This window comes from Prionailurus viverrinus, chromosome E2 (genome assembly GCF_022837055.1).
Source record: "Prionailurus viverrinus isolate Anna chromosome E2, UM_Priviv_1.0, whole genome shotgun sequence".
In the NCBI taxonomy this organism is placed as follows: domain Eukaryota; kingdom Metazoa; phylum Chordata; class Mammalia; order Carnivora; family Felidae; genus Prionailurus; species Prionailurus viverrinus.
The window spans coordinates 19022340-19044282 of record NC_062575.1 but is presented as its reverse complement, the minus strand read 5'-3'; the positions used below and the strand labels follow the sequence as shown (position 1 = coordinate 19044282).

At 46.1% G+C, this 21943-nt stretch overlaps 1 protein-coding gene across 16 annotated transcripts in view; it reads left to right on the top strand.

The window, feature by feature from the left end:
* Nucleotides 1–21943, top strand: part of PRMT7 (protein arginine methyltransferase 7) — a 47300-nt gene that overhangs the window by 24400 nt on the left and 957 nt on the right. For 13 of the 16 annotated variants that reach the window (XR_007147250.1, XM_047834738.1, XM_047834736.1 and 10 more), the window contains 11 exons: nucleotides 4123–4235; nucleotides 8244–8485; nucleotides 8710–8890; nucleotides 12348–12475; nucleotides 12906–13041; nucleotides 14013–14096; nucleotides 14906–14953; nucleotides 15578–15667; nucleotides 19449–19610; nucleotides 20728–20802; nucleotides 21575–21735. Coding sequence is in view for 15 of the 16 variants with exons in the window: in XM_047834738.1 (XP_047690694.1) it covers nucleotides 4123–4235; nucleotides 8244–8485; nucleotides 8710–8890; nucleotides 12348–12475; nucleotides 12906–13041; nucleotides 14013–14096; nucleotides 14906–14953; nucleotides 15578–15667; nucleotides 19449–19610; nucleotides 20728–20802; nucleotides 21575–21735 (1420 nt within the window). In the remaining variant the exon portion in view is untranslated. The remainder of the gene's footprint in view (nucleotides 1–4122; nucleotides 4236–8243; nucleotides 8486–8709; nucleotides 8891–12347; nucleotides 12476–12905; nucleotides 13042–14012; nucleotides 14097–14905; nucleotides 14954–15577; nucleotides 15668–19448; nucleotides 19611–20727; nucleotides 20803–21574; nucleotides 21736–21943) is intronic. The other 3 variants (XM_047834734.1, XM_047834735.1, XM_047834737.1) reach the window with 3 other exon arrangements.

Below are 21943 nucleotides of genomic sequence, written 5' to 3'. Positions count from 1 at the left end.
AATTTTTATTTGGATGCTATGTATGGTGGGAGTTTTGCATTGCTGAGTACCAGAGTTTATTGTCTCCCTTTAAAAACTTTGGGGGCATCTGGGTGGTTCAGTCAGTTAAGTGTCTGACTTTGGCACAGGTCATGATTTCATGGTTTGTGAGTTCAAGCCCCACCTTGGACTCTCTGCTGTCAGCACAGAGCCTGCTTTGGATTTTCTATCTCCCTCTCTCTGTCTCGTGTCTGCTCACTCCCTCTCAAAAATAAATAAAAAAAATTTTTTTTTAATTAAAAAAAAAGGCTTTGCCTTGCATGCAGTTAGGCTACTAGTAGGTTAGTTTGATCCTTTCAGGGCCTTTTTTTTTTTTTTTTTTTTTTTTTAAATTTTTTTTTTCAATGTTTATTTATTTTTGGGACAGAGAGAGACAGAGCACGAACGGGAGAGGGGCAGAGAGAGAGGGAGACACAGAATCGGAAACAGGCTCCAGGCTCTGAGCCATCAGCCCAGAGCCGGACGCGGTGCTCGAACTCCCAGACCACGAGATCGTGACCTGGCTGAAGTCGGACGCTTAACCGACTGCGCCACCCAGGCGGCCCTCAGGGCTTGTTTTTAAGCTTTGTTGGAGCAGGGTTAGAATAGCTTTATTTATTTATTTATTTATTTATTTATTTATTTATTTATTTATTTATTTATTACGATTTTTATTTTTAATCTCTACACCCAATGTAGGACTCGAACTCAGAGCCCTGAAATCAAGAGCCACATGCTCCACTGATTGAATCACCTGGCACCCCGGGTTAGAATAATTTTAAGTCAGGTTTTCTCAAAAGTGACATTTTGGGCCTGATAATTTGTTGGGAGGATGTTTACCCCTGGCTTCTAACCAGTAGAAGCTGGTATCACCTACTCCCCCACTAGCATTTGTACCAACCAGAAATGTCTCCAGACATTGCTGAATGTCTTGGGGGTGGGTAGGGGCAAAATTGCCCTCTATTGAAAACCACTGTTCCTCCTCCTCCTCCTTCTCCTCCTCTTCCTCCTCCTCCTCCTCCTCCTCCTCCTCCTTCTTCTTTTTTTTTTTAATGTTTATTATTTTTCAGAGAGAGCATGAGTAGGGGAAGGACAGAGAGAGAGAGGGAGACAGAATATGAAGCAGGCTCTAGGTTCTGAGCTGTTTGAGAGCCAGATGCAGGGCTCAAACTCATGGACCAAGAGAACATGACCTCAGCCGAAGTCAGATTCTTAACCGACTGAGCCACCCAGGCGCCCCTGTTTTAAGACTACCTTGGTCACACTAGCAAAGCATGGCTTTTCTGGGGTCTCTGCTTAGTGTCTGGTGCTGGCTGATTGGAACTAGAATGTTTCCCAGTCCTCTGTGAGCTCTGGAAATTATTCAATTTCTAGCTCTATGGTCGTCCTTTGCCAGACTTTCTATATTCTTCTATATGTGTGAATATATTCAACAAGAGGCTTCGGGGGAGTCCTGTGCAGATTTCGGAAACCTGCTTTCTGTGTAACATCCTCTCTGGTCCCTGCCCCCAGTCGTGAGCCCCAGCCACCTGCCCTCTCTCAGCTTCAGTTGCTATCTCTTTACCTCAGCAAGATTGCTACGTTCTGCCTGACATCATGCTTTTTGTACAGCATCTGGAAACTACCTACTGGCAGAAAGCCAGAGCAGTTGCAGGGGTCACTTTGTTTCTCTTCTTAGAGAACAAATTTGTTTCCTCTTATTCAACATCTGAAAACACTTGTTTCATATATTTTATCTAGTTTTCTAGTTGACTACAGTGGGTGGCTAAGTTTGATCCCAAGTACTCCACAGGTAGCTTGGGGAGCAACATTTGTCCATCTAGTCAAGTGGCAAAGACCTACAAGGCACTGGGGTAACCACCCCTCCCCAGGTTCCCACTGCACCCTCCTGTATTAGCACTCACATGCTAGATACCAGGCTCTTCAAGAGTATTTATTGAGATTCAGTGGATCATAAAACTTTGTTTATTTGAAGCAAATTGAATAATAAATCATTTTAAGTTACAAAATTGTTTTAAGAATTATTCAGGAGGTAGAATTGGCAGGGCTTGGTGACTGATTGGATGTAAGATGACAGGGAGGAATCAAGAATTCAGCCAATGTTTGCTGGTTGTTGTGGGTGCTAGGTGTTGTTCTAGGCATTGGGGTAAAATGGCAAGCAGAGCAGGCAGGGTCTCTGCTCTCCTGGAGCTGACAAATGATGCCCTGGTTTCAGGGCTGTGTGACCGGTGGTGCCATCCACTGAGGCAGAAGCATCGGAGGGAGAAGCAGTTGTGTAGGGGTTGGGTGCAGTTTGGGATAATACATTTCCATTCGAGTTTGGCATGATATCAGAGATGTGGGCAGTGCCATTCAGGAGGGCAGTCTCTGTGCCAAGAGACAGATGTTTCTTGTCAGCCTCCTTGCATGGCATACTGCCATTGAGCACAAGGGTACTTCGTAGACAGTAGATACCTGGGTGGCCCAGTCAGTTGAGTGTCCTACTCTTAATTTCAGCTCAGGTCATGATCTCACAGGTTCCTGGGATGGAGCCCTGCATTGGGCTCTGTGCTGAGAATGCAGAGCTTGCTTGGGATTTTCTCTCTCCCTCTCTGTCCCTTGCTCTTGAGCATGTGTGCACATACTCTCTCCCTGTCTCAAAGTACATAAACTTAAAAAAGAAAGTGAAAGTGGACAGCTTTTTCCTTGGCTGTGCTACCACCATATCTCATTACTCTTGTTTTAAAGATTATGTGACTGATGGTCAGCACTGAAGGTTCAAGGCTAGAAAGTGGGATCCAGCCCCAGGTCTCCATGACTTCAGGTTTTCTCTACCTCACCCTCCTTTGAGCTTCCTAAATGGTTCTTTCCTTTTGTTATCCATGAGACTTGTCTTCTGTGTGGGGAAGAAGAGTGGGTTTTGTCAGATGAGAATTTGTGTGCCATTAGAAGTTTTTATGGTTAATTCTCTATGATAATTAGCCCCTTCCAAAGTTTATTGTCTCTTGGCTCATTAAAAATGGTAATTGTAGAAGTAACATTACATTACATGATGGAGGTTTGAGAAATAGATTCAGCAAAAAGATTTTCCCTGATCCTAGTATTCTAAAACAACTATTATTTGGGGGATTGACTGGTAGCAAGAAATTAACTTAATTAAGGAGGATTTAGTAGAAGGAACTGGGGATTCTGAATCCTGGATCTTGTAGTATCATTGGAATCATGCAACCTCTCTTGCTTTGGTTTTTCTCTCTCTGTGCAGCCTAGAAATAGAAGTACCAGCATTCAGGGGCACCTGAGTGGCTCATTCACTTAAGCTTCCTACTCTTGATTTCAGTTTAGGTCATGATCTTATGGTTCATGGGTTCAAGCCCCAAGGTTGGGCTTCATGCTCATGGCATGGAGCCTGCTCGGGCTTTCTCTCTCTCCCCCTCTCTCTGCCTCTCCCCCATTCGTGCTCGCTCGCTCTCTCTTAAAAATAAATAAAAAATAAACTTAAAAAGTAGAAGCATTAAGTTTTTGTTTTTCAAAGCATTGTTGTTAATATATTAATAGTTTATTTAATTGTTAATTTGCAACTCTCCAATTGCTAATAAGAATGATACATTTTTGGGGTGCCTGGGTGGCTCAGTTGGTTAAGCACCTGACTCTTGATCTCAAGGTCAGGAGTTCAGGCCTTGTGTTGGGGTCTACACTGGGCATGGGGCCTACTTTAAAAATAAATAAATAAATAAATAACATTTTCCATATAATTGATTGATTTTTCTGTTTTGAATTGTCTCTTTGTATTTTTGCCTGGTTTTCTTTTTGGGTGTTTATAGCTTTCTTATCAGTTCTGCAAGTCCCTTACAATATTAAATGTACAGAAAAATTGAAAGAGTGGTGTAGTGGACACTTACATTCTCTTAAGCAAGACTTATCAGTTGCTGGTATTTTGATGTGTATATGTACATCGAAATGGGCTCTTTGGTGAGCCATTGGAAAGTTAGTTGCATGACACTATTGAATTCTTCGGTATATGTATATGCTTTCAATTTAGTGATCTGTTAACCTTTTATCTTTCACGTATTTGTTGTAAATATTTTTTTGACCGCTTGCTTCTGGCTCTTTGTTCATGTTTCTTAGATGGTGACATGCCATGCCGTGCCAATATCCTGATAACGGAGTTGTTTGATACGGAACTGATTGGAGAGGGAGCGCTGCCTTCCTATGAACATGCACACAGGCATCTCGTGCAGGTAGGGAATCAAGGACCTCCCTCGCACATATTGCTGTGATCTCAGCCAGCTCACACAGGTCTCATTGATACAATGTGCTGTGCACAGCCTGAGCCCTTAGTACTTCTCTGTACACCTTAGGGTGCCCTTCATTCCTACAAGACTCTGGTTCTCCTCAATTAGGACTTCTGGATCTCTTATCAGGTCCTTGTAGGCTAGAGTCAAAAGGCAAGAAACTGTGTTTCAATTCAATTCAGCGAACATTCTTTGAATGTCACCCGTGTATAAGGTGTTCTAGCATCCAGGGAGAAATATCAGACATCCTTCTTGTTTCTAAGATCCACCGTCAGTGACAGTAAAGACTGGATGGGCCAAATGGAGAGGCACACAGAAGCACCACTAACATTTGTTTTAGGACTGGCGGATGGGGTCTGTGATCAGGAGATGAGGTCATGTGTAGAGATGGTGGAATTTGGAAAGGCACTGAGAAGAGAGAGAGGTATCCCAGGTAGAGGACTTATTTGGTAGGTCAGTGAGAACACCACACTGAGTGGGCTTGTGAGCTAATGGTGGAGAGTGGGGGAGAGGGTGGAAGGCCTTGAATGCGAAACCATTCCAGGTAGAAGAATTTGGGTAGTGATAATCGTTGACAGTGTTGGGGGAAGGGAGAAGCGTGTTGAAAGTGTTATCTCAGGGATGTTGGTCTTTTTTTTTATGGACATAAGCTTCCCCAGAGGCAAAAGCCAGGTGGGGAGGTATGAGTGTCTGCTTCTTTTGCTGCCACCTGTCCTGTGGGAACCATCCAGGTGAGCCTGCAACTGTCCCAGTCGGGGGCCCTCTTTGGGGATTCTTGGTGTTCGCACAGTGAAGAATGTGGCTCCTTCCAGGGCAATTGGGGCCATAGTCCACCTTACTCACATGGTCAGCATGTGATGGTGATTGTTCCACAGATCCCTACGCTGTGTGAGATGTCTCATTGTCTCCAAAATGTGAAATCTTTTTCTAGTAATGTTAGTAATTATTGCTGTTTCTTCACATTAAAACCATCAGCTTAGCGTCCGACTTCAGCCAGCTCACGATCTCACGGTCCGTGAGTTCGAGCCCCGCGTCAGGCTCTGGGCTGATGGCTCAGAGCCTGGAGCCTGTTTCCGATTCTGTGTCTCCCTCTCTCTCTGCCCCTCCCCCGTTCATGCTCTGTCTCTCTCTGTCCCAAAAATAAATAAACGTTGAAAAAAAAATTTTTTTTTAAAAATAAAAAAAAGAATAAAAAAAAAACAAACCATCAGTTAAAGCAAAACAAAACAAAACAAAAACTACCAACTAGATGAATCCCTGAAACAGAGAATGAGGATGTTAGAATTATGTTAGTGTTGCCCAATTGGTCTTTTCTCTAATACATTTAATAATTATGAGTTGTGCAGGCAGCCATCTGCAGTTTCCTTTCTCAGCTGACCTGTGCAGCTAGGTGTCCATTGTCTGGGGGTATTTTTTTTTTTTTAATGTTTGTTTATTTTTAATGTTTATTTATTTATTTTGAGAGTGAGCAAGTAGGGGGAGGGACAGAGAGAGAGGAGAGAAAGAATCCCAAACAGGCTCCATGCTATCAGCACAGAGCCCGATGTGTGGCTCGATCCCGCAAGCTGTGAGATCATGACCTGAGCCGAAACCAAGAATCAGGTGCTTAACTGACTGAGCCACCCGGGTGCCCCTCCACTGTCTGTTCTAATCGCTGTCCCCATCTGTCCACCCTGTTTCTGAGCTTGAAAGAGTTATGGCTTTAAACAAAGGCTTCCATTGCCCTGTCCCTCTTCCTGGCTTGTTGAGGGTCATGGAACTTCCTGGCTTGTTGAGGGCATGTCTAACAGATAGTCCATCTGGTGTCCATGTGGTGATGAATGACCCAGTGATTAATCTGAGAAGGTAAATTTATCAAGTGCCTTCATTTTTCTGGGCTCCTTTTTGAGTACCAGGAATATGAAGGTGCACTCCCAGACAGGCAGGTAGGTGAGCAGGTTATCCCAGTACAGTTGGAGTTATGCTCAGATGGTCAGTGGGGTGAGATCCTGTCCGCTCTGGTAGGGTATGATGGGGAGCATGAAGGGAGATAAAGCTTGAGCTGAGTCTGTCTTCAAGAGTCATCAAGTATTGGCCTGGCAGACGAGGGTATTCTCAGTAGAAAAGGTCAGCATGCAGAAAGATGTGAAGAAGAGCTGGTACAGGGTGAGTTGTTGGCATTATGGGTAGTGTGGGAGGCAGGGCTACATTCAGATGGGCCCCTGTGCTCCAGAAGGCAGTGTGTTACCACAGGAGGGGATTGACATTGGATTCATGCAGGCAGGCATTTGGAGAGCAGTTGAGGTGTAAGATCAGAGGTAGGAAGACTGATTGGAAGGTGGTTGGGGTCATCCAGGCCCTGAGGCTGAGACGAGCCTCAGCTGAGACCAGGGAAATGGGCCTGGAGAGGTAGACTTGGGGAGGAGGAAGGTGGTCAAGGACTTGGTAATTACTTAGATGTGGAGGCATTGAGGATGATGCCAGGGTTTGGGGCTAGGTGATTAGATTGGATGTTGGTGTTCCCTACTGAATGGGAGGACCACCAAACCTGGGAAGGAGGGGGAGAGGTGAAGGTGATTTGTTTGGTTTAGATAGAGTTTGAGCTATCTGAGGGTCAGCCAAATGGAGTGGACCAGAAGGCTTTTGGACACGTGGTATTTGGTAAACGAAATACCAAATTTCCCTGGCTGAGCTCCCTCAGGGGAGAGTATGTGGAGGGAGAGAAAGGTGGGCCCAGACCAAGTCTGGAGTTCTCTCTGAAGGATGAACAGGGGAAGTTTAGCCTTCTGAAGGAGACAGAGGGGGAGAACAGTACTTCTCATCAGGGGTCATGCTTGGAGACATTTTCGTTGTTACAACTGAGATGGGGATGCTATTGGCATCCTTGTAGATAGAGGCCAAGGTGTTGATAAACATGGTATAATGCACCAAACAGCCCCATACCAAAGGATCATCTGGCCCAAGAGGTCACTAGTGCTAAGGTAGAGAAACCCTATGCCTGTCATTTCCCTCCAGTAGTAGCTGTGTCTTCCTCATGGCTGGGCCCCTGGTGCCTGGTGCGTAGAGGCTGTCAGGTGAAAGAATGGGGTAGGAGGGAAACTGGATGAGGTGTTTCAGCCAAAACCAAACAAGGGGAGCAATTGGCAGTGCCCAGTGAGGCCAGGAGATTAAGTCATCTGAGGGTGGACACTTGTCCATTGGGCTGTGCAATAAGGTTCTGGCGTCTGGGTGAGAGCTGTACCTAAGAGAAACTCTGAGCCCAGTGCCAGAATTACTGCTTCGCAGGAAGTCTTGGACTCTTTCTTCAAAGTTGATGTGGGAGTTAATCAGCATGATAACAATTAAGGGTTATTTTTGAAGTATTTAAAAGTGTCATGTAGCCAGGAATTTATCTGACGTAAATCATTTTAGATATAGCATGTATTCTTTTTGAAATGTGGTTCCTTTTTTCTCCTTTCCCAAGGACATTAGGCCAAAAACAGTTCACTGTTCTGATAGTGGTAAGGCGTTAGATGCTGCTAAACTGACCTGATATTAAGGAACAAACCCTCTCCCTCTCCCTTTCCCTCTCCCCCTCCCTCCTCCCTCCTCCCTCCCTCTCTCCCTCTTCCCCCCCCTTCTCTCCCTCTCCCCCCCCCACCTTCTCTCCTCTTCTGTCTTTTTTTTTCTTGAGAGAGACAGAGAGTGCAAGCAGGGGAGAGGGGCGCGCTCGGGGGAGAGGCAGAGAGAGAAAGTGGGAGAGAGAATCCTAGGCAGGCTCCATGCTCAGTGTGGAGCCCCACACAGGGCTCAATTCCAAGATCCTGCGATTATGACCTGTGCTGAAATCAAGAGTCTGATGCTCAACTGACTGAGCCTGAGCCACTTAGGCATGCCTGGAACAAACCTCTTTTGATCCATGAGGATTACTGTGGGTTTATTTTCTAATAATATACTGGTTTGTTTTTTCTTCTTTTGTTTTTTTAACAAACTTAGGAAAACTGTGAGGCAGTGCCTCACAGAGCAACTGTCTATGCTCAGCTGGTGGAGTCCAGGAGGATGTGGTCGTGGAATAAGCTCTTTCCTATCCCCGTGCATACCAGCTGTGGAGAGCAGGTCATCGTCCCCCCCTTGGAACTGGAGAGGTGCCCTGGTGCACCCTCTGTCTATGACATTCAGCTGAACCAGGTGTCATCCGCTGACTTCACTGTCCTCAGTGATGTGCTGCCTATGTTCAGGTACCAAGAAGCCACCCCAGCTGATGGCGCTTTAAGATATTTGGTGGAATTGGGGTCTTTAGAAGTTCTTCATGAGTGAGAAGGAAACCTTGCTGAGGTCACCTGCTTCTGAAGGCAGGAGTCCATTGCAGACAAGTCCCATTGCTAGTGATGTCACCATAAAAGCTTAAAAATGGAGTGTGTGGGCTTAAAATATACTTAAGTTCTTGCATATTCTTCCACAGTGTGGACTTCAGCAAGCAAGTCAGTAGCTCAGCAGCCTGCCACAGCCGGCAGTTTGAACCTCTGGCATCTGGTCGAGCTCAGGTGGTTCTCTCTTGGTGGGACATTGAAATGGACCCTGAGGGGAAGATTAAATGCAGCATGGCCCCCTTCTGGGCACACTCAGACCCAGAGGAGCTACAGGTAAGAGATAATACCTGAGCACATTTTCATGTAAATCAGGAAACTTACCCACTTCTGGTTGTGGGAAAGTAACGTGTTGAACCTTAGATTCACAAGAATTTAGAGACCGGAGGGCCTATGTCAGAATCAATGTCAGAGAAGAGTTAAACAAACAAAAATCCCCAAAAGGCAAGGCTACCTATCATAATAAGATATAAAATAGATCTCTCAGCCGAATTCAGGCAGCAGCCACAGAGGGGCCCTTGGGGAAACTTGGATGTGCTGGCTCTCCCAAGTCCTAGCACAGCTACTCTCAGAGCCCACACCCCTTGCCCCCGAGTAATCCCAGGGAGCCTCACATCAAGTTGGAATGGAGGACTACAGTCTGTCTGCAGACTTATTTTCTGCGTGGCCTCAAAATCTAGCTTTTCTAAAAAAAAACGGGTACTTTTCTAGCTCAATTGAAAGTGGGTGAGGACGTGAACTACAGAAAAGGAAATGCAGAGTACTGTTTAACATGTGAAAAGCTGTTCAGCCTCACTCATAAGAGCAGTGCACATGTAAACTGCAGTGAGACATGATTTTCCACCTGTTAGTGATGAAGTTCAGGAAATTTGGTAATGCGCTGTGGGGACAACTGGCCAGTGAGCATCACAGCTTCCATGGAGCACAAGGAGGCCTACCTAATCTGTCATCAGAGGAAGGATGCCACTTCCAGACATTTAGGTTCTGGATAGATTGGTGTCTGTGTATAATGACGTGTGCTGGGATACTCACTGCAGCCCTGATTTAATAGAAAAGACTGGAGCAACCTAGAAGCCACCAATAGGGGACTGCATCCTTACTGATGCTAAGAGAGGCAGCTCTCTTATCACTGATGGAGAATAATCTCTAGGATGATCATTAAGTGAAACAAAAATAGAGGTGCTGAACAGTGTGTGCTATGCCATTGTTGGTATCAATAAAAATAAGATGTATGTGTTTATGAGTGTATATGTGTGGTGGGTGTGTATAAGAATATATTTGGAAGAATCCACATAAATTGGTAAAAATGGTTGCTTCTGGGAAGGGGGCTAGAGGTTAGGGGTGAAAAGCAAACTTACTTTTTACTCCATGACCTTTTTATATCTTTTGAATTTTCTCTCAAGTGCACGTGTTGTCCACCCCTTATATGCACACCTAAAGGGAAAAAAAGTGGGAAAGGTGCCTGTTCAGGGCCAAGGAATCAAGCCTTCCTTTTCCGCCTGGGAGGCCCTGGGGCACCATCCTCTCTGTGTTTTGTTGTCCTGTTAACCATTTGCTGGGCACTGGGTTTATCTTGATTGCTCATCTGCTAGTTCCAGTGTGACTTCTAAGGATGACCTTAGCTGCTCCCCTGCTCTCTGAGTTACTGCTTAGGCCAAAGGGTCATGACTGCTACAGGATTGCACTTGGTCCCCTTCCCCCCTCCCGGGCCTTTGAGGTCCCTCTTCTCCCTTCTGTCCTCCACTTGTCTGGCATTGGGCGTGTGTGACTCCAAGCAGTGTGTGTGAACTTCCTGGGCATATCCTGGTCCTCTGCAGGCTCAGGGTGTATTTGGGGGTGGGAGGAGGGTGTGGGTCAGAATTCTTCTACAGAATTGAGATGGACGCTGGGCTGTTTTCTTTCCCTTTGGGAGTGTGAGGATACAAATTAGCATAAGAATGCAAAATGCTAACGATCTCATTTGCATATCTTCAAAGTGCTACTATGTATATTTTCTCCTTGGATTCCCATGGAAGACTTGCTGGGTAACCACATACTGCCCAAACTGAGACTGAGACCCAACCCAGTGAGTGATTGGAGCAGGGCCTTCTATCTAGGCGGTGTAGTGGATGCTTGTCCCCAGGTCTCCTGACTTTGTGTCTTTCCTTTACCAGTGTTTTGTACAGTTTGTGCCCTTTGTTTACCAGTGGTGGCCTGTGGGCTGTTAGAAATGTGAAGAGCTGCTTGCTAATGCATTTCTCTCTTGACTTCACTAAACTGCTCTTGGTTTGAAATATATTCAGTTTGTCTCACCTTGGTCAGTGGGTTCTGTCAGCAGACCTTTAGCTTAAGAACCTGGGAGGCTGGCGTGTTGAGAAGGCCTTGATGATGATCATCAGGGAGCATTATGGGGGCCCGGGAGAGGTTGGGGACGGCTTCTTTTGTCTGGGTCAATTTGCATAGTAAGGAATGAACTACAGGTTTTAGAGAATCGTTTTTTCCTCCTTGTGTTTCCTTATTCTACAGTGTGTCTAGTTACATTGTCATTTTCTAGCTTTTATGTTCAAATAGACATCTTAGATACCTGGGGCTGTCATTCACCTGCGTTTTAGTTAGATCCAAATCTGGGGAGGGCGGAATGCTTCCTGAGAAGTAAGGCTGGTATCAGCCTCATTTGGGTCTGCGCCCAGCAGTGATGGAGTCTCCCAGGGGCCAAGTTTTTCTTAGTTCCTGATGATGACAGAGAATGAGTACACGCTTGTGTCATCAGAATTGAGCCAGGCATCCACTTTTTAGGACAGTTCTTTCTTTTTAAAAAAGAGGCTTAAAGGTCATGAGAGTAATAAACCTTGTGTAAAACAAAAATGAATCCAAAGTCACTCAGGGTCCTGTCACTGCTAAGAACTCCCTTCCTTTGATCTCTTTCCATATGCACAGATTTTGTCAGTGCTGACTTCTGGTTTCATGCTGCACTAGTCATGATAGTTACCATTTTCAGTGTCTGTGAATATTCTGAATAAGATTTTGTAAACCCATTTCTGAGCTGCTGGACATTTGGTCCAGTTTTTGCTAGTATAAATCTGTAATATGGGTGTTCCTGAGAATATAGCTTTTTTTCCTTTTTTGTTTGCATTTTCTTAGCATAGAATCCTGTATGTGGGGTTTGTAGTGTCAAAAAGGATCAACACAGCGTATTAAGTTGACTCTGGATCATTGTATACCATGTTTCACAATTTAGAGTATTCCAGGTCTTTAAAAACTATTTAATTCAAAAGAATAAACAGAACAAAACCTTTCTGTACTATTTCCCCAACTTTTTATTTTGAAAAATTCTAAATCCATAGAATAAATGAAAATAAACATCGAGATGCCCTTTACTTAAATGTAACAGTTATTTACATTTGCCATGTTTGCTTTCTCTCCCCCTTCCCTCTCTGCCTTCCTTTGTGTGTGCACACACGTGAGGTGGAGGCATGCACATGTACATACACATGACAGGCTGGAGTCCCCTCTCCTAAACCCTTCTGGAAGACTGCTTCCCTGGGCTGTATCCTTGAAGCCAGCAAGCCTTCAGGACATGAACCTCTCTGACTTGAGAATCTTCTTATTTATCTCTGTGGCAAGAGTAGTCATCTGTAGTCCACAGCATGGTCTCCCTGCAAGCTGATTTTTGGCTTAGATTTTGGCTCCTGGATTAGAGACGTTGCTCTTTTTGCAACTTGGGGATAGCTGATATCTCTGTTCCCTATTTCAGTGGCGGGACCACTGGATGCAGTGTGTGTACTTCCTGCCACGAGAAGAGCCTGTTGTCCAAGGCTCAAGCATCTACCTGGTAGCGCACCATGATGACTATTGTGTATGGTACAGCCTCCAGAGGACCAGGTATGCCCCAAGTCTTGTGGTGGGGGGAAGCCCTGGGCCTGTGATACTGTGTACTTACGTAAGTTCGCCTTATAAACAGTGTAGAGGCACAAGTGGGCACGCTTGTGTCTGAACAGAATAAAACAAGAGCAAGAGTTTGTGAGTAGATGTGTTAGTGTCCATTGGCATGTTCTTAGACTGCCCTGGTTGCAGGGCCCCTGTTTGGGGGAGACATGAATGAGAAGTCTCTGGTTGGGGGACCCTCCAACCTCTAATGCCTACTTGAAAGCCAGTTCCTGGACTCATGCCCTCTAGAGGATGTGGGTGTGCCCACCATGGCTTATTTCAGTTTTAGTGGGGCAGATCCCTATGCCCATCTCTGTGCCATACCTTCATGCTTGCCGGTGTCTAGCAGGTTATGCTCATCATGTGTGTCTATTTCCTGGCCTAGCCCTGAAAAGGACAGGAGAGTCTATCCAGCACGCCCCGTGTGTGACTGCCAAGCTCACCTGCTCTGGAACCGGCCTCGGTTTGGAGAGATCAACGATCAGGACAGAACTGATCAATACATCCAGGCTCTGCGGACAGTAAGTGTCCATCCCCTTGGATGGTTATAGTCAAGAAGGAGTTTGTAGCATGGGCCTCAGGTCATTGCTTGCTTATAATTTGCAGGTTTTGATTTCTGTACTACCTGGCTTTTGGGTGGGCACTCAGATAGTAGCCAGGAAGCATGTTACTAGACTTTCTGAGGGCTTGTTCTCTGCTGTCCTGTGAGAACCTCTGCCTGGGAGCCTTACCTCAGCCGCTGCCATTGTCCCTCTAGATACTTTGCCTTTGTGGTCACTAGTAGTTCCTGTGGATAATCCCAGTGGATTCAGCCACCCCATTCTTCCTTTCATCTGCTGCATTCTTTCTAAAATTTTCTAAAATATGAGTCTGGTTATGTAACTCTGCTGCCTGAAACCTTTGCTCCCTGCTGCGTGTAGCAGGAGTCTCTCAGCTCAGGACTATACAGAGGGTTTGGAGAAGTGTCTTTTGGACCTCTTGGAGTTGTATGCAGAAATATGTGTGCACATATATACATGCATGCATTTTGGCACGAGGGAAGATCCCAGCCATCTAAAGTTTCTCTCAAAGGGATCTATGACCTATAAAGTAATCCCTGCCTTTGGCAAGTCACTCAAAAGCCCAAGCTGTCTGTTCTGTGACCAGAGAGGGAAGAGGCTTATGGTAAACTGAGAGATGGCCTCTAGCAAGTGGGGCAGGTCTTCAGGTGGGCCTTGTAGGACAGCTTGGGGATAGTCTCTCCTGACAGTGAGGTCTGGATAGGGAGAGGTGGGTGAGGTGGTTGCACTGGAGGGTGGGGACTGCTTACTGCCTACAAGGCAAGCACAAGTCTGGGGCTACAAGAAGATCCAGCTGGGTGTTGAGGGGTAGATTGAATGATCACAGAGTGAGTTAATGGGGCTAGGAGAAAGGAGGTGTTTCTGTCAGTTTTCCAACAAGAATTTCTTGACCTGCTATAAGAAAACGTATTGAGGTTGTTATTGTCCTGCAGGTGCTGAAGCCAGACAGTGTCTGCCTGTGTGTCAGTGACGGCAGTCTGCTCTCCTTGTTGGCCCATCACCTTGGGGCAGAGCAGGTACCAGACCGCATTCTGCCAGCTTCCTGAGGGCAGCTCTTGAGTTTGAATATCACATGGTCTGGGTACACAGTTCTGTGACTAAAGGCCTTTGCAAGTGCAGCTGCCATGCATGTGGGGGCTTTGGGGTTTATTGCCTCCGTGTGCAGACAGGAGTCAGGCTGTAGCTATTCCCATATAGCTGCAGCTCCAGTGTCTGAGTGCATCTTGCTAGCATCAGTGCAGGAAGTGGGTGCTGTCTCAGTGGGTAGTGAGCACAGGTAGACTTGGTTAGGTGGTACATTCTGCCTTGGAATTATCTTGTTGGGTTTTAACCTTTTTTTTTTTTTTTTTTTTAAATTTTTTTAAACTTTTATTTAGAGGGAAAGAGAGAGAAGGGGAGGGACAGAGAGCAGGGCGGCGGGTGGGGGGACAAAGGATCCAAAGTGGGCTGTGCGCTGAACAGCAGAGAGCCTGATGTGGGGCTCGAATTCACAAACCACAAAATCGTGATCTGAGCCGAAGTTGGACACTCAACCAGCTGAGCCACCCAGGTGCCCCAGTTTTAAATCTTTAATTTCTTCTTTTTTAATGTTACTTAGAACAAGAACGAGTGGGGGAAGGGCAGAGAGAGGGGGAGACAGAGAATCCCTAGCAGACTCCATGCTCAGCTCAGACCCCCAATGCAGGGCTCGAACTCAAAACCATGAAATCATGACCTGGGCCGAAATCAGGAGTCAGATGCTTAACCAGCTGAGCCGCCCAGACTCAGAAGTTAATCTTTAATTTCTTTGTCAAATGAATCTCTAATAGCATCGTATTCTTTTTAGGTATTTACAGTAGAGAGCTCAGCAGCTTCTCATAGACTGATGAAAAAAGTAAGTGACTGTTGTTACTAAACTATCGGGCGGGGAGGCAGGTCAGGGGCCTGCCTTGCTGAGTGTGGGATTGATTGGTCTGATGCTGTCTTGGCAGTAAGGGAGCTGGTGAGAGTTCCCACCTTGAGAGCCAGTGTAGAAGTCTTCTGGGGCTGTCGATGAATAGCAGCAAACATTTAGACTCTATTTTTTATGGCTTTTCTCCTCGCTTCACATAAAACTAAAAAAGCTACAATCTTTGCAGTGATATAACTGAATTTATGATTTGTTTTTGGGACCCAGTGCCCAGGGAGTCAACACTCACAAGCTGACCTGACTGATTGGTTCCATGATGGTATTTCTTCCCTTGGCCATCGATTGGTTTTGATTTCCTTTCTGAAGGAAACTACCAGAACTACAAGCCTATTGCTAAGTCCTGCCCTGCTGATACGTCTGTAAGAGAAATTTCTTTTGCTCTTACAACATTTTGCTTGGTGCACAGGATGCCCCTGGAGGAGAGGATTTTCACAAAGCAGATAAAAGTGGTGCTTAGAACAATTTGGCCAGAAAACTGCAAGCATACAAAACAACTTTGAGATGTTTTTTCTGGACAAAAACAATACTTTCATTTTTTTTCCTCATAAGATTTTCAAGGCTAATCACTTGGAAGATAAAATTAATATAATAGAGAAACGGCCTGAATTGTTAACATCTGCAGACTTGGAGGGTAAAAAGGTGAGTGGCAGGGGCTCTGCATTTGCATGGACAGCACAGCACCGAGATGGCCTGAGTCCCCCTTCTCTTCTCAGGCCATACAGTGGGTCCCATACCTAACTCAGCCCCTGTGGGAATGTGGTGAGGCATTGCATAGATGTCTGGTCTGCAAATACATGAGCTACTCTGAACTCTGACCGATCTCTGCTCCTTCCGAGTGAGGACAGAATGGTTCTGTTAGGATGAATAGCCGCCTGTTGTGGCCTCTCTGCCTTATCCCTTTACAGTGCTCCAGCTCCCGTTCACTCCTGTTATTTTGGTTCACTTTTCACCGTTCTGCTTACTTCCTGCCACCTCGGCAGTTGATCTTCTGTCCCCTAAGGTTGGTCTTGTCACACAATCCACCCACCACCCGTTGCTTCTAAAACTACTCCCACCCTTTAGTAAACCTGAGATGTAAACACAGTCTTCTGCTGCCTTTCCTCTCACTGGCCCCCTGGGCCCTCATGATTCAGGGGCCTCTCCCTTCTCAACACATTTCTTTTTAGGGCCTTAAGAGACTGCTTTTTCCAGGTTTTTCTCTTATTTTTCTAGCTGCTCTTCCTGAACTTTTCATGGGTTTCTCTTCCTTCACTTGATCCTTCCATAGCAGTCTTCTGATGGTTTCTCCCTGTCTGTTCTCTCCTCTCCCTCTGTGTCTCCTCTCTCTCTAGGTGATCATGTCCTTTCCCATAAGGGAATCTTTGGCCTCCAAAGCTGGGTCTGCAAATCTCTCATGTCCAAGTGCCCACTGGATGCTTTCCTTGCATATCCTACAGGCCCTTCAAGCTGGAATCCATCACCTTTCTTCACCAGCTTTTTAACAGCTTTACTGAGATGTAATTGACGTACCATAAAATTAACCCATTTCAAGTGTACAGTGATTTTTTAATAAATTTTTAGAGATGTACAACTATCACACACTCTAGTTTTAGAGCATTTCCATCACCCAGCCCCTAGCCCCAGGCAAGCACTGATCTGGTTTCTTTGTATCAATTTGTCTTTTCTGGGCATTTCATATAAATGGAGTAGAACGATACATGGTTTTTAGTGTTGGGCTTCTTTCACTAGTCGCACCTTTGAGGTTCATCCGTGTTGTAGAATGTGCCAGTATTTTATTCCGTTTTAATCCTGAATAATATGCCATGTCACATTTTGTTTATCCATTTACCTGTTGGTGGATATTTGGATTGTTTCTTCTTCTCTCTTCTCCTTCTCTCTTCTCTTTCTCTCTTCTTCTCTCTTCTCTTTCTCTCTTTTCCTTCTCTCTTTCTCTCTTCTTCTTCTCTCTTCTTCTTTTAATGTTTGTTTATTTTTCAGAGAAAGAGAGTGAGCAGGGGAGGGGCAGAGAGAGGGAGACAGAGGATCCAAAGCAGGCTCTGCCCTGCCAGCACAGAGCTCCATGTAGAGCTCAGACTCACAAACCACAAGATCAGGACCTAAGCTGAATTTGGACGCTTAACCATTTTTGGCTGTTAGAATAATACTGCTGTGAGCGTTGATATATGTCTTTGTGAAGATATGTGTTTTCAGTTCCCTCAAATGCTTAGGCTTAGAATTGCTGGGTTGTGTAGTATTTTTGTTTAACTTTTTAAGGTACTTCTAAACTGTCCAGAGAAGCCACACCATTTCACATCCCCATTACACACGAAGGTTCCAGTTTCTCTGTATCTTTACCAGCGCTTGGTATTGTCTTTTTTATTACAGTCATTTTCACGAGTGTGAGTTTTAATTTGTATTTGCCTAGTAACCACTGGTGTTGAATACGTTTCCTGCGCCCATTAATTGCTCCATGTCTAGCTAGCTGAAATCACTCTTCAGGTCTTTTGCCCATTTCTCCCTATGCCTTTTCTTTTAAGGAGAGTTTTTTTGAGATGTAATTCACATACCATACAGTTCACCCACTTAAAGTGTGAAATTCCATGATTTAGTATATTCATACAGTTGTACAATCATCACGAGTCAATTTTTAGAACATTTTTATCACCTAAAATGAAACCCATGCCCATTAGAAGTCACTTCCCATTTGCCCCCTGCCCTCCCAGCCTCTAGGGAACCACCAGTCTACTTTTTGTCTACGAATTTGCCAATTCTGGACATTTCATGTAAGTGGAATCATGGGATATGTGTGGTCTGTTTGAGACTGGCTTCTTTCAAGGTTCATCCATGTAGCATAAATCAGTACTACATTTCTTTTTACTGCTAAATAACATCCCATTTCATGGATAGGCCACATTTTGTTTATCTGTTCATTAGTTGCTGGACACTTGAGTTGTTTCTGTTTTTTGGTTGCTATAAATGATACTGCCATGAACACTCAGTACAAGTTGCCCTTTTTTTTTTCTCATAGATGAGGATTAAAAACTTACTCTAGTTCTGGGGAGCCCGGGTGACTGAGTTGGTCAGCGTCTGACTTCAGCTCAGGTTACGATCTTACAGTTTGTGAGTTCGAGCCCCACATTGGGCTCTGTGCTGATAGCTAGGAGCCTGGAACCTGCTTTGGATTCTCTGTCCCCTTCCATCTCTGCCCCTCCCCAGCTCACTCTCTGTCTCTCAAAAAGAAAGAAATGTTAAAAAGAAAGCTACTCCACTTCTATAAGCCACTGATGATGGTGCGCTGGCTAGACTCTAGGTGACTAGTGTGGTGAATAGAAGGGGTGAGAGCAGGCATTCTTGCCTTGTTCTGATGTTGCAGGGCAGGGAATACTCAGGACCAGCTCATTTCTGTCTTTGGTGTTTCCATCTGCATCTTTGTTACCTCAGCCAGACACCTAGATGTCATCTCAGATCGGCCCCTCCCTTGAGGTCCTTCTGCTTGGGCCCAGCCCTGGGTGCCCTGTGTCCTCCACATCTGTTGTGTCTCCCAGTCCTTCCTTCTGTACACTCCCTGCTCCTTTCCTGGACCACTGCAGTACTCACCCAAGTCCCTGTGGGTGGTCTCTCCGTATGTTTCATGGTCGTCAGAGGGCTCTTTCCAAAACACATTCCTTCTCATTTTGAACCCCCAATTAAAGCGTTTAGAGATCCCCTCTTACCATCAGGAAGGAGTCCAGCCTCCTTGACCTTTCATAAGCTGCCTTTGGGCAACCTAACTCCTTTCCACCTCTCTGGCCTCACCCTTTACCATCCTACCCTGCATACTCATGTAACAAGCTCTTGATGGGCCTTGCTCTCACACCCATGCTTATTCCCCTGCATACCTCTGCTAGAATCCCCAGTCCTTTGCTTTTCGTATTCATACATTTGTTCATTTGCTCAGCAAATATATACTAACCATCTGCTCTGAGCCAGGCACTTTGCAAAGTGCTGGGGATACTGTGCTGCCAATGTCCCCACTTCTGTGGTGCTCAGAACCTACTGAGGAAGACTGCTAGAGGAGCACTGATAACAGTTTGTTATGATAAGCTGAATGGGAATCTACCCACAGGATGCCATTCAGGAAGATGTTATCTACACTGGACCTTCCCATGAAGGGCCCAACCCTGGGGTCCCTCCACATGTCCCTTCCTCACGTCTGTCAAACCACACTGTACAAGGATAACCCCGGCCCTGTCTGTTCCCTCTTCTACTCTGCACTCCTGAGGACAGGGCTCATGTCTGCTCATTTTTGTGTCTTCAGGCAGGTGCAGACCTGGCATGCTTGTTGGTTGAGGGAATGGATGCCCTTTTATTTCCATGTTTCCCGTGAACCTTGTGACCTGTCCTTCACCCTTTAGCAAACTCGTTCTGACATCTTGGCCCCCCTTCTTGCTCTCATTGCCAGATCTCTCTCCTCCTGGGTGAACCATTCTTCACTACCAGCCTGCTACCCTGGCACAACCTGTACTTCTGGTATGTGCGGACTGCCGTGGACCAGCATCTGGGGCCTGGTGCTGTGGTGATGCCCCAGACTGCCTCGCTGCACACTGTGGTCGTGGAGTTCAGGGTAGGCCCCTCAGAAGTTGTTGCAGAAAGGGCAGGGGCTGGGGGTCCTTATTTTCTTGCAGAGACCTTGGGTGCAGATAGAGCAATGTGAGTCTTAATGATATGGGCCTCTGCTTTTCTGTATCAGCACACTGCAGGGTTGAATGGAAGAGACTTGCCTTTGTACAAATGCGGTAATTTGGCATGTGAAATGGAAATGGCTGTGTGTTGTCATTTTACAATTATCCCTTATCAGAATAATTAAAAAAAACATAAATGAAGAGTTTCAGAAGACATGCTGTGCAGCTCACTCTGTTCTTATTAAAAGTTGACGCTCCAGTTGTTAAAAGCATTTTGAGATGGAAAGTCAGCTTCTTTATGTAACAAAAAATTGAAAAGCTTCATTTTAATTTCCTCATCAAAGCAGAACCAGTCACAAAGTCATTTTGGGAAAGACGTTTCTTCTTAAAAGGATTTTGAAATGCTTTCAACCTGAGAAGTAGAGTGAACCTCATTTGATATTTCTTTGATAAGAACGGCTTCACCCATTGGTAGCTTAGTGTCTCCATCAGTGATTATCTGGGCATTTCTTCTGTGTTGTCTATTTACCTGGCGAGATTTCCACAGGAGTTCTGGCTTTCATGGCCCAGGAGGGAATGTGGGAATGATGCTCATTCCCAGACATATATCCAGGAAACGGGACACAAAATTGGCTAGCCTGAGTGCACTTCTGGTCCCTTCTCTCCCAATGTCCTCACATCCTGTTTATAGGCACAGAGCCTCAGGAACTGGTTTACAGATTTCTTCCCAAAGAAACCCCATCCCAGTGGCTCTGGTTGATTGTCCCCTGTAGGAGAGGACTTGATCATGTGACACTTTGCAGATTTCAGTGACCTTCCTAGATCCTTGGTGTCTCTGAGGCCTTTCAATCATGGGGTCTCTTCCAAGTGTGTGGGAATAGCAAGGGGTGCCTTTTTGGGGCTGTCTCCTTCCCCCCAACCTGACCTCACTGACTCTTCTCGCTCTTGTCACCGTGCTTTCATGTCTCTGGGTGGGTGTGGATGTCTGTGTGCTGTCCTACCGAACCTGTGACATCCATCCCCAACTGGGTGTCGACAAGGGCTCTGCCTTCCTCACAGGACCTATGGCGGATCCGGAGTCCCTGTGGTGACTGCGAAGGCTTTGACGTACACATCATGGATGACATGATTAAGGTAGGTGGGGCACAGTTCCTGCCTGTAGTGTCCCACCCACCTACTCCATGTGCACAGTTTCCTACCCCTCCCACTTGGCTTTCCTTTACCCAGTCCAGGTGAACCTATTGATCCTGAGTCTGGCCCCATATGTTACCCCATCCATTACCCCTGCCACTTGGTCTGTGCCCTGCGCCCTCTCACTCCTTGGCTTTATACATTCTTCTTTCTACCAACTCCTGTGTGACCTTCAGGTAGCTGCTCAGAGATCACGTGTGGGTCAGCTTTCCTGCCCAACCCCATTCTCAGCCAGACACTGGTGTGTCCAGGCACTGTGATTCCCTGTCTCCCTCTAGACTGGGAGCCTCATGTAGGATGATCTGGCAGCTGTAGTGCTCAGTAATGGTCACTGAATGGGCAAGTGTCCAAGTGCCAGATGTTTTTACCAGTGTTGACGTTTGGTCCTCAGAGTAGCTCTTGAGACAGCCAGCGTCATCCCATTTTAAAAAGGGGAAAAAATGAGGCTCAGGTGAAGTAACTCTCTGAGAAGACACTTGTGCATGGCAGCTGAGAGTAGAGAAGGCAGCTGGTTTGATCCCGGTGTGTGTGGTCTTTCTGTGAGGACCCACTGAGGCATCTGACTGTGGCAGTTACCTTGAGGGACCTGGGCCAAGGAGGTAAAGGACCACTGGTATAGACCTTGGAGACTGGACAAGAGCCCCTTATCTCCTAGGCCACTGGCTCTGGTTCTGTCTCTGTCTCTGCCCACTGCCACCTCCCCTTCCCTTCTCAGCGTGCCCTGGACTTCAGGGAGAGCAAGGAGGCCGAACCCCACCCGCTGTGGGAGTACCCATGCCGCTGTCTGTCTGAGCCCCAGCAGATCCTGACCTTTGATTTTCGGCAGCCAGTACCCCCACACCTGATCCATGCTGAGGGCTCCATTGAGCTGAGGAGGTAAGAACGGGTTCCAGGGTGCAGTAAGCTGGGGAAGGGAGTGGTAGGGCCTGCTTTCTGTCTAGTTAACTGCCTGGGTGACTAAGCACTTACTTTGGCCATTTTCATGTGGGTGGCATGGCCTCCTTTTTTGGGCCTTGCCCTTCCTGGTCCAAAGTGGCCCTGAGTGTATAGTGGGTCCCCACAGCCTCTGGGTGTGTACAGGTGG